Here is a 17,342-nt window from a genome sequence, read left to right as displayed (position 1 = left end):
TTCACATCATACAGCCTCAACTTCACGTCATACAGCCTCAATTTCACATCATACAGCCGCAGCTTCACATCATACAGCCTCAACTTCACATCATACAGCCTCAACTTCACGTCATACAGCCTCAATTTCACATCATACAGCCACAGCTTCACATCATACAGCCTCAACTTCACGTCATACAGCCTCAATTTCACATCATACAGCCGCAGCTTCACATCATACAGCCTCAATTTCACATCATACAGCCGCAGCTTCACATCATACAGCCACAGCTTCACATCATACAGCCTCAACTTCACATCATACAGCTGCAGCTTCACATCATACAGCCTCAGCTTCACATCATACAGCCTCAATTTCACATCATACAGCCGCAGCTTCACATCATACAGCCGCAGCTTCACATCATACAGCCGCAGCTTCACATCATACAGCCGCAGCTTCACATCATACAGCCTCAATTTCACATCATACAGCCGCAGCTTCACATCATACAGCCTCAATTTCACATCATACAGCCGCAGCTTCACATCCCTCAGCCTCAATTTCACATCATACAGCCGCAGCTTCACATCCCTCAGCCTCAACTTCACATCCCTCAGCCTCAACTTCACATCCCTCAGCCTCAATTTCATATCATACAGCCGCAGCTTCACATCATACAGCCTCAAGTTCACATCATACAGCCGCAGCTTCACATCATACAGCCTCAAGTTCACATCATACAGCCTCAAGTTCACATCATACAGCCGCAACTTCACATCCCACAGCCTCAACTTCACATCATACAGCCGCAACTTCACATCATACAGCCGCAGCTTCACATCATACAGCCGCAACTTTACATCCCTCAGCCTCACTTTCACATCATACAGCCGCAGCTTCACATCATACAGCCGCAGCTTCACATCATACAGCCGCAGCTTCACATCATACAGCCGCAGCTTCACATCATACAGCCTCAACTTCACATCATACAGCCGCAGCTTCACATCATACAGCCACAGCTTCACATCATACAGCCGCAGCTTCACATCATACAGCCGCAACTTTACATCCCTCAGCCTCAATTTCACATCATACAGCCGCAGCTTCACATCATACAGCCGCAGCTTCACATCATACAGCCGCAGCTTCACATCATACAGCCGCAGCTTCACATCCCACAGCCTCAACTTCACATCATACAGCCGCAGCTTCACATCCCATAGCCGCAGCTTCACACCATACAGCCGCAGCTTCACACCATACAGCCGCAGCTTCACATCCCACAGCCTCAACTTCATATCATACAGCCGCAGCTTCACATCATACAGCCGCAGCTTCACATCATACAGCCGCAGCTTCACATCATACAGCCGCAGCTTCACATCATACAGCCGCAGCTTCACATCATACAGCCGCAGCTTCACATCCCACAGCCTCAACTTCACATCATACAGCCGCAGCTTCACATCATACAGCCGCAGCTTCACATCATACAGCCGCAGCTTCACATCATACAGCCTCAACTTCACATCATACAGCCGCAGCTTCACATCATACAGCCACAGCTTCACATCATACAGCCGCAACTTTACATCCCTCAGCCTCAATTTCACATCATACAGCCGCAGCTTCACATCATACAGCCGCAGCTTCACATCATACAGCCGCAGCTTCACATCATACAGCCGCAGCTTCACATCCCACAGCCTCAACTTCACATCATACAGCCGCAGCTTCACATCCCATAGCCGCAGCTTCACACCATACAGCCGCAGCTTCACACCATACAGCCGCAGCTTCACATCCCACAGCCTCAACTTCACATCATACAGCCTCAACTTCACGTCATACAGCCTCAATTTCACATCATACAGCCGCAGCTTCACATCATACAGCCTCAACTTCACATCATACAGCCTCAACTTCACGTCATACAGCCTCAATTTCACATCATACAGCCACAGCTTCACATCATACAGCCTCAACTTCACGTCATACAGCCTCAATTTCACATCATACAGCCGCAGCTTCACATCATACAGCCTCAATTTCACATCATACAGCCGCAGCTTCACATCATACAGCCACAGCTTCACATCATACAGCCTCAACTTCACATCATACAGCTGCAGCTTCACATCATACAGCCTCAGCTTCACATCATACAGCCTCAATTTCACATCATACAGCCGCAGCTTCACATCATACAGCCGCAGCTTCACATCATACAGCCGCAGCTTCACATCATACAGCCGCAGCTTCACATCATACAGCCTCAATTTCACATCATACAGCCGCAGCTTCACATCATACAGCCTCAATTTCACATCATACAGCCGCAGCTTCACATCCCTCAGCCTCAATTTCACATCATACAGCCGCAGCTTCACATCCCTCAGCCTCAACTTCACATCCCTCAGCCTCAACTTCACATCCCTCAGCCTCAATTTCATATCATACAGCCGCAGCTTCACATCCCTCAGCCTCAACTTCACATCCCTCAGCCTCAATTTCACATCATACAGCCGCAGCTTCACATCATACAGCCTCAAGTTCACATCATACAGCCGCAGCTTCACATCATACAGCCTCAAGTTCACATCATACAGCCTCAAGTTCACATCATACAGCCGCAACTTCACATCCCACAGCCTCAACTTCACATCATACAGCCGCAACTTCACATCATACAGCCGCAGCTTCACATCATACAGCCGCAACTTTACATCCCTCAGCCTCACTTTCACATCATACAGCCGCAGCTTCACATCATACAGCCGCAGCTTCACATCATACAGCCGCAGCTTCACATCATACAGCCGCAGCTTCACATCATACAGCCGCAGCTTCACATCATACAGCCTCAACTTCACATCATACAGCCGCAGCTTCACATCATACAGCCACAGCTTCACATCATACAGCCGCAGCTTCACATCATACAGCCGCAACTTTACATCCCTCAGCCTCAATTTCACATCATACAGCCGCAGCTTCACATCATACAGCCGCAGCTTCACATCATACAGCCGCAGCTTCACATCATACAGCCGCAGCTTCACATCCCACAGCCTCAACTTCACATCATACAGCCGCAGCTTCACATCCCATAGCCGCAGCTTCACACCATACAGCCGCAGCTTCACACCATACAGCCGCAGCTTCACATCCCACAGCCTCAACTTCATATCATACAGCCGCAGCTTCACATCATACAGCCGCAGCTTCACATCATACAGCCGCAGCTTCACATCATACAGCCGCAGCTTCACATCATACAGCCGCAGCTTCACATCATACAGCCGCAGCTTCACATCCCACAGCCTCAACTTCACATCATACAGCCGCAGCTTCACATCCCATAGCCGCAGCTTCACACCATACAGCCGCAGCTTCACACCATACAGCCGCAGCTTCACATCCCACAGCCTCAACTTCACATCATACAGCCTCAACTTCACGTCATACAGCCTCAATTTCACATCATACAGCCGCAGCTTCACATCATACAGCCACAGCTTCACATCATACAGCCTCAACTTCACGTCATACAGCCGCAGCTTCACGTCATACAGCCTCAGCTTCACATCATACAGCCTCAATTTCACATCATACAGCCGCAGCTTCACATCATACAGCCGCAGCTTCACATCATACAGCCGCAGCTTCACATCATACAGCCGCAGCTTCACATCATACAGCCTCAATTTCACATCATACAGCCGCAGCTTCACATCATACAGCCTCAATTTCACATCATACAGCCGCAGCTTCACATCCCTCAGCCTCAATTTCACATCATACAGCCGCAGCTTCACATCCCTCAGCCTCAACTTCACATCCCTCAGCCTCAACTTCACATCCCTCAGCCTCAATTTCATATCATACAGCCGCAGCTTCACATCCCTCAGCCTCAACTTCACATCCCTCAGCCTCAATTTCACATCATACAGCCGCAGCTTCACATCATACAGCCTCAACTTCACATCATACAGCCTCAACTTCACATCATACAGCCGCAGCTTCATATCCCTCAGCCTCAATTTCATATCATACAGCCGCAGCTTCACATCCCACAGCCTCAACTTCACATCATACAGCCGCAGCTTCACATCCCATAGCCGCAGCTTCACATCATACAGCCGCAGCTTCACATCATACAGCCGCAGCTTCACATCCCTCAGCCTCAACTTCACATCCCTCAGCCTCAACTTCACATCCCTCAGCCTCAATTTCATATCATACAGCCGCAGCTTCACATCCCTCAGCCTCAACTTCACATCCCTCAGCCTCAATTTCACATCATACAGCCGCAGCTTCACATCATACAGCCTCAAGTTCACATCATACAGCCGCAGCTTCACATCATACAGCCTCAAGTTCACATCATACAGCCTCAAGTTCACATCATACAGCCGCAACTTCACATCCCACAGCCTCAACTTCACATCATACAGCCGCAACTTCACATCATACAGCCGCAGCTTCACATCATACAGCCGCAACTTTACATCCCTCAGCCTCACTTTCACATCATACAGCCGCAGCTTCACATCATACAGCCGCAGCTTCACATCATACAGCCGCAGCTTCACATCATACAGCCGCAGCTTCACATCATACAGCCGCAGCTTCACATCATACAGCCTCAACTTCACATCATACAGCCGCAGCTTCACATCATACAGCCACAGCTTCACATCATACAGCCGCAGCTTCACATCATACAGCCGCAACTTTACATCCCTCAGCCTCAATTTCACATCATACAGCCGCAGCTTCACATCATACAGCCGCAGCTTCACATCATACAGCCGCAGCTTCACATCATACAGCCGCAGCTTCACATCCCACAGCCTCAACTTCACATCATACAGCCGCAGCTTCACATCCCATAGCCGCAGCTTCACACCATACAGCCGCAGCTTCACACCATACAGCCGCAGCTTCACATCCCACAGCCTCAACTTCACATCATACAGCCGCAGCTTCACATCCCATAGCCGCAGCTTCACACCATACAGCCGCAGCTTCACACCATACAGCCGCAGCTTCACATCCCACAGCCTCAACTTCATATCATACAGCCGCAGCTTCACATCATACAGCCGCAGCTTCACATCATACAGCCGCAGCTTCACATCATACAGCCGCAGCTTCACATCATACAGCCGCAGCTTCACATCATACAGCCGCAGCTTCACATCCCACAGCCTCAACTTCACATCATACAGCCGCAGCTTCACATCCCATAGCCGCAGCTTCACACCATACAGCCGCAGCTTCACACCATACAGCCGCAGCTTCACATCCCACAGCCTCAACTTCACATCATACAGCCTCAACTTCACGTCATACAGCCTCAATTTCACATCATACAGCCGCAGCTTCACATCATACAGCCACAGCTTCACATCATACAGCCTCAACTTCACGTCATACAGCCGCAGCTTCACATCATACAGCCTCAGCTTCACATCATACAGCCTCAATTTCACATCATACAGCCGCAGCTTCACATCATACAGCCGCAGCTTCACATCATACAGCCGCAGCTTCACATCATACAGCCGCAGCTTCACATCATACAGCCTCAATTTCACATCATACAGCCGCAGCTTCACATCATACAGCCTCAATTTCACATCATACAGCCGCAGCTTCACATCCCTCAGCCTCAATTTCACATCATACAGCCGCAGCTTCACATCCCTCAGCCTCAACTTCACATCCCTCAGCCTCAACTTCACATCCCTCAGCCTCAATTTCATATCATACAGCCGCAGCTTCACATCCCTCAGCCTCAACTTCACATCCCTCAGCCTCAATTTCACATCATACAGCCGCAGCTTCACATCATACAGCCTCAACTTCACATCATACAGCCTCAACTTCACATCATACAGCCGCAGCTTCATATCCCTCAGCCTCAATTTCATATCATACAGCCGCAGCTTCACATCCCACAGCCTCAACTTCACATCATACAGCCGCAGCTTCACATCCCATAGCCGCAGCTTCACATCATACAGCCGCAGCTTCACATCATACAGCCGCAGCTTCACATCATACAGCCTCAACTTCACATCATACAGCCGCAGCTTCACATCCCTCAGCCTCAACTTCACGTCATACAGCCGCAGCTTCACATCATACAGCCGCAGCTTCACATCATACAGCCGCAGCTTCACATCATACAGCCGCAGCTTCACATCATACAGCCGCAGCTTCACATCATACAGCCGCAGCTTCACATCCCACAGCCTCAATTTCACATCATACAGCCTCAACTTCACATCCCTCAGCCTCAACTTCACATCCCTCAGCCTCAACTTCACATCCCTCAGCCTCAACTTCACATCATACAGCCTCAACTTCACATCCCTCAGCCTCAATTTCACATCATACAGCCGCAGCTTCACATCATACAGCCGCAGCTTCACATCATACAGCCGCAGCTTCACATCCCACAGCCTCAACGTCATATCATACAGCCGCAGCTTCACATCCCACAGCCTCAACTTCACATCATACAGCCGCAGCTTCACATCATACAGCCGCAGCTTCACATCATACAGCCGCAGCTTCACATCATACAGCCGCAGCTTCACATCATACAGCCGCAGCTTCACATCATACAGCCGCAGCTTCACATCCCACAGCCTCAACTTCACATCATACAGCCGCAGCTTCACATCCCATAGCCGCAGCTTCACACCATACAGCCGCAGCTTCACACCATACAGCTGCAGCTTCACATCCCACAGCCTCAACTTCACATCATAAAGCCTCAACTTCACGTCATACAGCCGCAGCTTCACATCATACAGCCACAGCTTCACATCATACAGCCTCAACTTCACATCATACAGCTGCAGCTTCACATCATACAGCCTCAGCTTCACATCATACAGCCTCAACTTCACATCATACAGCCGCAGCTTCACATCCCACAGCCTCAACTTCACATCATACAGCCTCAGCTTCACATCATACAGCCGAAGCTTCACATCCTACAGCCTCAACTTCATATCATACAGCCGCAGCTTCACATCATACAGCCTCAACTTCACATCATACAGCCGCAGCTTCACATCCCACAGCCTCAACTTCATATCATACAGCCGCAGCTTCACATCATACAGCCGCAGCTTCACATCCCACAGCCTCAACTTCATATCATACAGCCGCAGCTTCACATCATACAGCCGCAGCTTCACATCATACAGCCTCAACTTCACATCATACAGCCACAGCTTCACATCATACAGCCGCAGCTTCACATCCCACAGATGTCTTCAATCAATCTTTATGGAGTCAGCCTCCCTCTATGCCTTAAATCAAGCCTTCAAGGACATCTTTCTACTTTCTCAAACACGTCTAAATAACAGGAAGCACATAAATGTTGTAGCTATACAGAGTATAATGAAGGATTACCACATGATAATGAAGAAAGAACTAATTTATAAATGATTAAGTCATTAGTAAGGGTATGAAATCAAATTATAATTTTTATTACTTTCGGAGACAGACCATGTTCATTAACCTGTACAGGTATGTGTGACACTGAACTTACATGAATGTACAGCATTCTTAACTCAGTAACTGCCTGATCAGGGTTGTGGTGGTTTAAATTAATAATAATATGTTTATAATTTGGTGAATAGAGCCGTAACTGGAAACTACTGCAGGCAGGTACAAACAAAATACAAACTGTGAGCAGGATTAGAGGACTGAAAAGAAACAGGAGCCTATGTACCAATTATGATGTCAAGTGATACAGCTGAGCTGAACATCTGTTAGAATCCTTTGGATCAGGCCACACCCAGTCTGTGTCTAAATCCAAATACAAATATGAAGCTTCCCTGTCACTTTTTGTTTTCATGGTCTTTTACTTCCTCCCTTCTGTTTTCATTCCCCATCATTCCTACCCAGGTAGCCTTAGTATGTTAGATGTTATCGTTCCTGCATTTTGTTGCTCACAGAATTTGAGTTAAAGCTCGACTTAGCACAGGTTCATAGCACAGTCCAAATTATGCATTCTCACCAGAACTTCGCCAAGGAGGAGACAACAAGGGTTTGGTTAAAACGGACTACACGTTGCATATGTGAAAGCATCTTGACTGATTATCCATCCCCCTGCCTTTGTCTGTGTTGTATGTCTTCACTCTGACATGTCTTTTGTATTAGATATACACTATATTGCCAAAAGTATTCGCTCACCCATCCAAATAATCAGAATCAGGTGTTCCAATCACTTCCATGGCCACAGGTGTATAAAATCAAGCACCTAGGCATGCAGACTGTTTTTACAAACATTGGTGAAAGAATGGGTCGCTCTCAGGAGCTCAGTGAATTCCAGCGTGGAACTGTGATAGGATGCCACCTGTGCAACAAATCCAGTCGTGAAATTTCCTCGCTCCTAAATATTCCAGTCAACTGTCAGCTGTATTATAAGAACGTGTAAGTGTTTGGGAATGACAGCAACTCAGCCACGAAGTGGTAGGCCACGTAAACTGACGGAGCGGGGTCAGCGGATGCTGAGGCGCATAGTGCGAAGAGATCACCAACTTTCTGCAGAGTCAATCGCTACAGACCTCCAAACTTCATGTGGCCTTCAGATTAGCTCAAGAACAGTGCGCAGAGAGCTTCATGGAATGGGTTTCCATGGCCGAGCAGCTGCATCCAAGCCATACATCACCAAGTGCAATGCAAAGCGTCGGATGCAGTGGTGTAAAGCACGCCGCCACTGGACTCTAGAGCAGTGGAGACGCGTTCTCTGGAGTGACGAATCGCGCTTCTCCATCTGGCAATCTGATGGACGAGTCTGGGTTTGGCGGTTGCCAGGAGAACGGTACTTGTCTGACTGCATTGTGCCAAGTGTAAAGTTTGGTGGAGGGGGGATTATGGTGTGGGGTTGTTTTTCAGGAGCTGGGCTTGGCCCCTTAGTTCCAGTGAAAGGAACTCTGAATGCTTCAGCATACCAAGACATTTTGGACAATTCCATGCTCCCAACTTTGTGGGAACAGTTTGGAGCTGGCCCCTTCCTCTTCCAACATGACTGTGCACCAGTGCACAAAGCAAGGTCCATAAAGACATGGATGACAGAGTCTGGTGTGGATGAACTTGACTGGCCTGCACAGAGTCCTGACCTCAACCCGATAGAACACCTTTGGGATGAATTAGAGCGGAGACTGAGAGCCAGGCCTTCTCGTCCAACATCAGTGTGTGACCTCACAAATGCGCTTCTGGAAGAATGGTCAAAAATTCCCATAAACACACTCCTAAACCTTGTGGACAGCCTTCCCAGAAGAGTTGAAGCTGTTATAGCTGCAAAGAGTGGACCAACGTCATATTGGACCCTATGGATTAGGAATGGGATGTCACTTAAGTTCATATGCGAGTCAAGGCAGGTGAGCGAATACTTTTGGCAATATAGTGTATATCTTTTGTTTACAGGTTTAGTGATACATTTTTTGAAACAGTCGTTTGTTAGTGTATGCTGTCATTTACTCTGGTTTGAATTTTTGTGATTCAGTGTTCTTAATAACATCAGTGCATTTATTTTTCAGTGGTTTTTTTTTTTTAATCAGTTGTTTTATTTTTCAGGATTTTCCTCTGATTTTTCATGGTGTGTCAGGGAAGGATGAGCGTGAGTCAAATAGTCCGTCTTTCTTCAACACCAGCGAGATCTTAGTCGTCATTGATTACCTGAAGAAACTGCTACTGACACAGGGCAAGAAAGGCATTGCCCGGATCTCACCCAAAGACATTGGTATCATCACCCCATACAGGAAACAGGTAGGAACGAACACTCACCAGCCAGGAGAGCCACAATCACACCTGGTATTTACTTCTGTCTTGGGTTAGCAGTTCACATGCAGGCAGCAGTATATATAGATGTGTAGAAGGTCAAACACAGAAATATATTAAGACACTTTTAAAGGTTGTCTGCAGAAACATTTGTATCATGAATGTTGGAACCTTGGTGAGTCCCTGTAAACATCAGAAAGATTTTGGGACAGAAGTGGCAGAAAATTCTAAATTCTTGGCTCGTCACTTGGCACAGCAACTAACGAGTTTCAATAAAAATGATAATAAAATTAATATTCTGAATAATTGTGAGTAGTAGGTTATAATCGATTGAGTTTTCTTTTAGTATATTACTAATAATACATATAGATATAATATAGACCGTGTGTGTATTTACGTGTTGGGTCACAGGTGGAGAAATTGCGGAAGGCCATCATAAAATGTGATCGAGAGCTGAAAGTCTTCGAGGACATCGAACACCTGAAGGTATCACTGAGAGTAGTTCATTTCAGTTTGCTGTGACCATGGTATGGCCTTCAGTACTCCATCATTACGTCTCCTTCACAACACTATCAGAGATTCAGTGTGTGTGTGTGTGTGTGTGTGTGCTGCAGGTGGGCTCAGTGGAGGAGTTTCAAGGTCAAGAAAGGAGGGTGATCATCGTGTCGACTGTCCGCAGCAGCAGCGATTATCTTGAATTTGATTCCATTTTCAACATCGGTTTCCTTAGAAATGAAAAGGTACCTCAGACACAAACATAGACACACGATAAACACACAATTACACACTCACAGAATCACAAACAAAAAACTTACAAAATTACAATCTCTCTCTTTCTCTCTTGTAGAGGTTCAATGTTGCTTTGACTCGAGCCAAGGCTCTGCTCATCATTGTGGGAAACCCTGTCATACTCAGTAGTGATGCGTCCTGGTGCAAGTACGCAAGACCATCTGCTCAATATTTATTACATTCACTGATCCACTGATTGAATTACTAACCTGGAGAACTTTCCTTTATTATATTTAAATTATATTTAAAGAGCACCTAAGTATTACAAAAAAAAAAACCAGAAAGCATGTGAACTACACTCCACACTATGTTTTTCTACAGCATAAATTTTGTCAGAAGATTTTAAGACTTTCCTAAGTTAGGAAAATGTAATAAACACTATATGTATTAAATATTAATATAAATATGGAGGCAATTCCACATTAGATATTTTTAATATTTAATATCCTTTTACATTTTGTGACCACAGTAATGTTTTGTCTTTGATATTTGTATAAAGCAATGCTGCTATATATGGGAATATTTTATTTCCCACACTAAGCTCCTCGAAGCCCAAACAGCTATTTAACAATTTAACAATAAGTGCCTTTTAAAACAATGTTTGACTTTAAATGTTTTGACCTCCCCTACTTATATCTTTCGGGAACAACTCCAGGAACAGAAAAACACTGAGAAAGTGTGGATTGAAGCTTTCAGCACACCGCCAAAATAATCATTCTCTCTGTTTAACAACAGAATGTATCTGAGTCTCGGCACCAAGGTCTTAGATAAACTCCATAGCAGTCAACATTCCTGTACATAAATCACATCTTTATTCCTTCTGCTACCTCAAGGCCAGTTTAGATCAAAAGTTTGTACTTGAATTTGGTGTGTTATTTTGTTCATACTGTGTGTGTGTGTGTGTGTGTGTGTTAAGGTTTATCGATTATTGCACTGAAGAGGGAGGCTGCACTGGTTTTACTCGCCTCTCTGTAGAGGGCACAGAGGAAGTGATGACTCGGCTCATGGCCCTCAAAATCCATCCAGAGGATGAAGGTCAGTACTGGACTATTGATGGAATATCCCATGGACCTGAATTAATTCCTACATTTCCTCTATACTATAGATAACAGTTATATTAGAATTGCTTCTATAAGCAGTATGACAAATTATTAGCAAAGAAAATATTTCTTTGTATAATAGATTAATTGCAAGGTGCAGAAACAAACTATTTAAGAAATGCTTAATGTTTATTTTTTTTTCTCTGTGTTTCTTATCCCCCCTCTAGTGGAAACTGAAGAAAGTGTCATCCAGCAGTATGAAAATCCTGAGTGGAGGAGTGAACAGTAACCATGAGAATATCTCTATCTCTCTCTCTCTCTCTCTCTCTCTCTCTCTCTCTCTCTCTCCCTCCCTCAATCTGTTTACGCTGAGTTGCCACTTTCTAATTTTGAAGGGTATTGTGTTTTCTTTGGCAGAGCAGAAGAGCACTTTTTGAAGTATTGTACTTTCCAGTTCATTTCGGATGTTAGGTTTAGGGACTGTACTATTCCTTACAATTCAATTTAATTGATAAAGCACTTTTAATCATGGATGTTGTCCCAAAGCAGCTTTACAGTAACGCTAAAGCACTAAAGCAATGAAAATTCCCTTCATACATTGATCCATACCTTTGTGACATGGTGAATGTGTCTTTGCGTGTTTTGATAAGCAGTAGCCATAGTGCTGAGGTAGTCGTGCGCACGTGCTTATCAGAGAAACCAGGACAATATGAAGGAGCGTGCCTTGTGCTTACTGTAATACAGTGTTTATATTCACTAAGAGCATTCATTTTAATCAGCCCAGCCCCCTGGCTGATGCTAGACTCGCTAATTTACACATGCACTATACGGCCAAAAGTTTGTGGACATCTGACCATCACAGCCATATGTACTTTTTAACATCCTATTTCAGAACCTTTTGCTCTTATGAAACCTTTACTATTCTAGGAATGTTTTCAACTAGGTTTGGAGCATGGCTGTGAGGATTTATGATCCTTCAGCCACAAGAGCATTAACGAGGTTAGGCACTGATTTCAGTGAGGTCTGGAGTGCAGTCAGCATTCTAGTTCATCTCAGTTAACTTTATTAAGAATGAACTAATCTTAATTCTAGATGTTCAGTGGGGTTGAGGTCAAGGCTCTGTGCAGGACACTCAAGTTCTTCCATTTCAACCTTCATCCTCATGGAGCTCACTTTGTGCACGTTTGCGCCTCTTAGTTGAAGTGAAGGGAAGCAATAAAACAGGATACAAAGACATTCTATACAACTGAGTGCTTCCAAATATCTCCCAACATTTTGAAGAAGAGCCATATAAGGATACGCTGATGGGGTGTCCACAAACTTTTGGCTGTATTGTATGACTTGCAGCTTGTGCGAAAGTGAACTGAAAGGCCCACCAAAGCAGTGTAAAGAAATAAAGCACATCTGTGAATTTGTGTAATTTTTGAGACGTATGTAGAATCGATGATGCCACATGGGGAGCAGTAGGAGAAAGTGGAATTTAAATTAGTATAACGCAGATTAAAGACTGATTTTTTTAAAGAAAAAAATCAAAATAAGAGTACACATGGATGTCTAATATGTTTGTATATTGTATGAAAGAAAATATTTAGATGGACTGAACATGTTACAAATATTAAGTGACATCAGCTTTCTCAATTTTTATTTATTTTTTGGCTGAACTTTTAAGAAAACAAAACAATTGTTTTGTGTTCGGAAATCGATTTTCACAAATTTAATTCCTGTCCTCAATTTGCATCATTTATGAAATGACTCTCAGGCATAATAACAGACACAGAATTTCCTAAACATCCTTTAAATGCCGTAATTTTTCTATTCATTAAGAAGAACCTGCAAAACACTTTGCATTGAAAAACGTCTTTGGAACCGAGTAAATGAGTTTGCACATTTTTCTGCAGGTTTTATCAAATGTATATGTATTTTTATACAAACAAGCCTTTAAGAAATCAGGGACTTATTCTGTCTTTCTGTTTTTCCCCCTCCTCTGTCCCCACTTGGTGTGCATGCTTCTTACATAGTTGCATTAAATGTGCATGTTCTGCCCCTTCATTTTTTTTTAGTCCACAGAAGCTGCACAGACCAAATTTATTATGAATTAAAAATGCATAATCATTTAGAATAACTCTCACACGACACTGAAATATTCATATACTTGAAATATGTTGAAATGATGTTGAGCCTTGATCTGCCATCAGAAAGAAAGTTTGTCATAAAGTTAGAACGGGAATGAAAGCTGAATCTCTTAAAGTATAAATGATAAAAACCTATGCAGAGATTATATTAATCAGGATTTTATTTTTTTATTATTTTTTTTAAATGTGTCTGAAATGCTTGAGGAGAATTTTTCTGGACTTTATCTGTCTGTGTAAGAGTTGAAATCTTGTTAATAAAATTAATTAAAAATAATAAAATGTTTATTAGTCATGAGAATTTGCTTTAACTAAGTTTAATATTTTAAAAAAATATACTTAAGGGTACATTTAATATTTTTTGAATAGACACAATACAAAAGGGATTATTGCCTGTTTTGTAGTGTCCATGTTCAGCATTTGGCAGCATGGTGGCTTAGTGGTTAGCACTGTTGCCTCACAGCAAGAAGGTCCTGGGTTCAAATCCTGGGTTCTAACAGGCAGGGGCCTTTCTGTGTGGAATTTGTGTACTCTGGTTTCTTCCCACAGTCCAAAAACATGTACATTAGGATGATTGGTAATTGCCTGTGGTTGTCGGTCTATATGTGGCCCTGTGATGGACTGGTGACCTGTCCAGGGTGTACCCCTGCCTTTTGCCCAATGTGTGCTGGGATAGGCTCCAGCAGACCCCCGTGACCCTAATTAGGAATAAAGCGGGTATAGAAGATGGATGGATGTTCAGCATTGGATGTTTTTGTCATGTCACACTCCACAGTGGTGCTCATGAAAGTAGACACTCAGGGATTTAAGTAGGTTTTCATTCGTATCTCTGTTTTTATCTTGCCGACTTGGGGCAATACATTCACAGAAAGGTTTCAATTACACAAAAACTCAATGTAAATGGTGATATCAGTCCCATTTCTGCTCTCTGAGATGCTCCAAGTGCTTGTTCATAACCATCTAAAATTTGAATATGTTTTCTTCAACCACTAAAATTTTGTATAAGGTTATCCCAACAGATATAAAAACATCTCACACTGAAAGCCGACAGCGTCCTGACTAAGTTTATATCAGACTCGGGGCAATTAAAATAATTCGTATGTTTATACTGATTGAGAATGTCAGATAAGTCGATTTCCAATCCGGGGCAAAAAGGAAGCTGAGAGATTTCTGTTACTGTGGAGATGAATATATTTCCTGAGGCCAAAAAGTGCTGTTATGTACAACCTTACTTCATGTTCGTGTTTGGTGTGTGTGTGTGTGTGTGTGTCCTTTATATCTATTGTCAAACAAGCTGTTTTTTTAAGCATTTTCTCCTCGTCTCAGAGTCTCACATTGGTTTATATCAATAAATATCAAATATCAATGAGCTGGTCAGTTAACACCTGAACTTTAATTCTGTTATCATGATGTAGATTAGCAAATGTTAATCAGGACTGAACAGGTTCCAGTGACTAAAAAGGTTCTTTAGAGAATTTAGAGGTCTGGGGTCCCTCAGGGATCTATGAAGCATAATTTTATGCAGAAAGTGTCACGATTGTAATAGTTCTAACAGGAATGCAGATTTGTAATATTACCTTAAAATACAAGAGCGCTGGGCTTTTAAAGGTCATTCTGTGCTTAAAGTAATCCATGTAAAAAAGTGGAATAAAATGCTGCAGGGTGGGAGAAGAAGAAAGAAAAAAAAAAGACTCCATCCCTCGCATCGCATTATCAACGTTTTCTTGGTGAAAGATAATGGCGTGAGTCACTTTATCGCACACGTCTCCTAATCCTGTGTGCCTTTGTTTGGCTGCTCAGCTCTTTCCTGTGTCTTAATTAAAGCATGATGGAAACCTGCCCACTGATATCTTGTTCCTTTCACAAAGGCTTGATTATCCAAAAAGCCGAGTCTCACTCTACAGCCAGAAAAAAGGTTTCATTTCTAAAATGATGCCTATTAACCCTGCTCGGTCAAGCAAACCATCCCCAGTTAGTACATTCCAAAGAGAGAAGCTCATCCTGACCTGCGCCTGTAAATCAGATTGAAAAAAATGTATGGGGGGAAATGTTTACATTTAAATGCTAGGAAGTGGTAAAATAAACAGGGAATACAGTTAAGATTATTATATATATATATATATATATATATATATATATATATATATATATATATATATATATATATATATATATATATATATATATATATACATATATATATATATATATTTTTTATGCTGTGTATACTCAGTTTCATTATGTTATCTTAATGAGACTCGAAAATGAACACTTCACTGAAGGGACTACGTGTGAAACTTGATGTGCAACTTGATGTGACAAAGAGAAGTTCATTGTTTATTAAAAGCTTCAATTTACGCCACATCTAGCCAGTTAAGGGTTAAGGGCCTTCCTGAAGACCCCAGCACTGGGATTTGAACTCCATGATCTGTGCAATAGTTCAACACTGAGTGGCACTGAGCTACCACAGGAGACATCTCCTAGGTCTGCCTGCTCAGTGACCTTGTTTCCTTTAGATAACAGATGGATGATCTTAAGGGATGTGGAGACATCTAGTGACTGAAAAGGTGATTTAGAGTGATACACATTAGTATAAGCCAATTAGAGGAGGGGGATTATGTCCCAACCTTGGGGCTTTTAAGATCAGGCACTATGGTCATCTCTTTAGTGCTCTCTCTTGAGACAAACCTCCTTTATTTATTTATTTATTTATTTACTTACTTACTTACTTACTTACTTACTTACCCACCCACCCCTAATGAGAAAGCCAGTGGTGATGTTGGAAAGGAAAAACTCTCTGAAATGATATTAAGATGAGGAACCAGAATCAAAAGGAAACCATCCTCATCTGGGTGACACCTTAGAGTGTAGTAGAAGTTTTGAGAAAATAGGACACCGGTATTCATGGGCAAGAGTAAAAAAAAAAAAGGCTATAGTTTTATTGTACTGCTGCGCAACAAGACTCACTGCTCTCCAAGAAATCTCAGAGACGAAGGGCCTTGATCACTTGTTATACTTTTTTTTAGGAAAAAATCTCCTTATTAAACTCCTTATAAGGTAACAAAAACATTCACTGGCTACTTACTTTTGTCTTTCTCAGCTAAGCATATTTTTATCAGTTGACCTTGGTTAGCTGCACCTTGTGTTCTGACCATGGCACAACAAGCCTACAGTCTACTTTCTCAGTTACACAACATTTCAGTTTTTCCATTACAGCATCGGCCATGTTTAATTATGTCTTGGGGTTATATTTATATTAGGTCCAGTATAGTAATAAGTTCAGAATATGTCTTTTTTAATCAAGCATTTAAAATTGTTTATGATTTCCAGTGCAGGGGGTGTGGTGGTTTGGAGGTCAATACGCTTGACACGAACCTCTAGGGACGGGGCTTTGATTCCTACCTCTGCCATATGTGCATGGAGTTTGTATCTTCTCTCCATGCTTTATCGTCTCTCCGACCAAATCCAAAGACTTGTTGTAGGATGATTAGCGTCCCAAAGTTGTCTGTAGTGTGTGAATTGGTGTGTGAGTGTATTTAATTGTTCCTTGCAATGCCTTTTGCCCGAGTCCCCTGGGATAGAC

General features: G+C 43.3%; 1 protein-coding gene across 1 annotated transcript in view; it reads left to right on the top strand.

Annotated features, from left to right (window-relative positions):
- Positions 1–14,060, top strand: part of LOC131353362 (putative helicase mov-10-B.1) — a 28,877-nt gene extending 14,817 nt beyond the window's left edge. The window contains exons 17-22 of the mRNA XM_058390350.1: positions 9,598–9,789; positions 10,213–10,287; positions 10,416–10,541; positions 10,649–10,737; positions 11,507–11,625; positions 11,858–14,060. Of these exons, the coding sequence (XP_058246333.1) occupies positions 9,598–9,789; positions 10,213–10,287; positions 10,416–10,541; positions 10,649–10,737; positions 11,507–11,625; positions 11,858–11,919 (663 nt within the window). The 3' untranslated portion in view covers positions 11,920–14,060. The remainder of the gene's footprint in view (positions 1–9,597; positions 9,790–10,212; positions 10,288–10,415; positions 10,542–10,648; positions 10,738–11,506; positions 11,626–11,857) is intronic.
- Positions 14,061–17,342: the final 3,282 nt, after the last annotated feature.

Source organism: Hemibagrus wyckioides, linkage group LG05 (assembly GCF_019097595.1).
Source record: "Hemibagrus wyckioides isolate EC202008001 linkage group LG05, SWU_Hwy_1.0, whole genome shotgun sequence".
In the NCBI taxonomy this organism is placed as follows: domain Eukaryota; kingdom Metazoa; phylum Chordata; class Actinopteri; order Siluriformes; family Bagridae; genus Hemibagrus; species Hemibagrus wyckioides.
The sequence above is the reverse complement of the archived record's forward strand: the minus strand, read 5'-3'. Positions and strand labels throughout refer to the sequence as shown.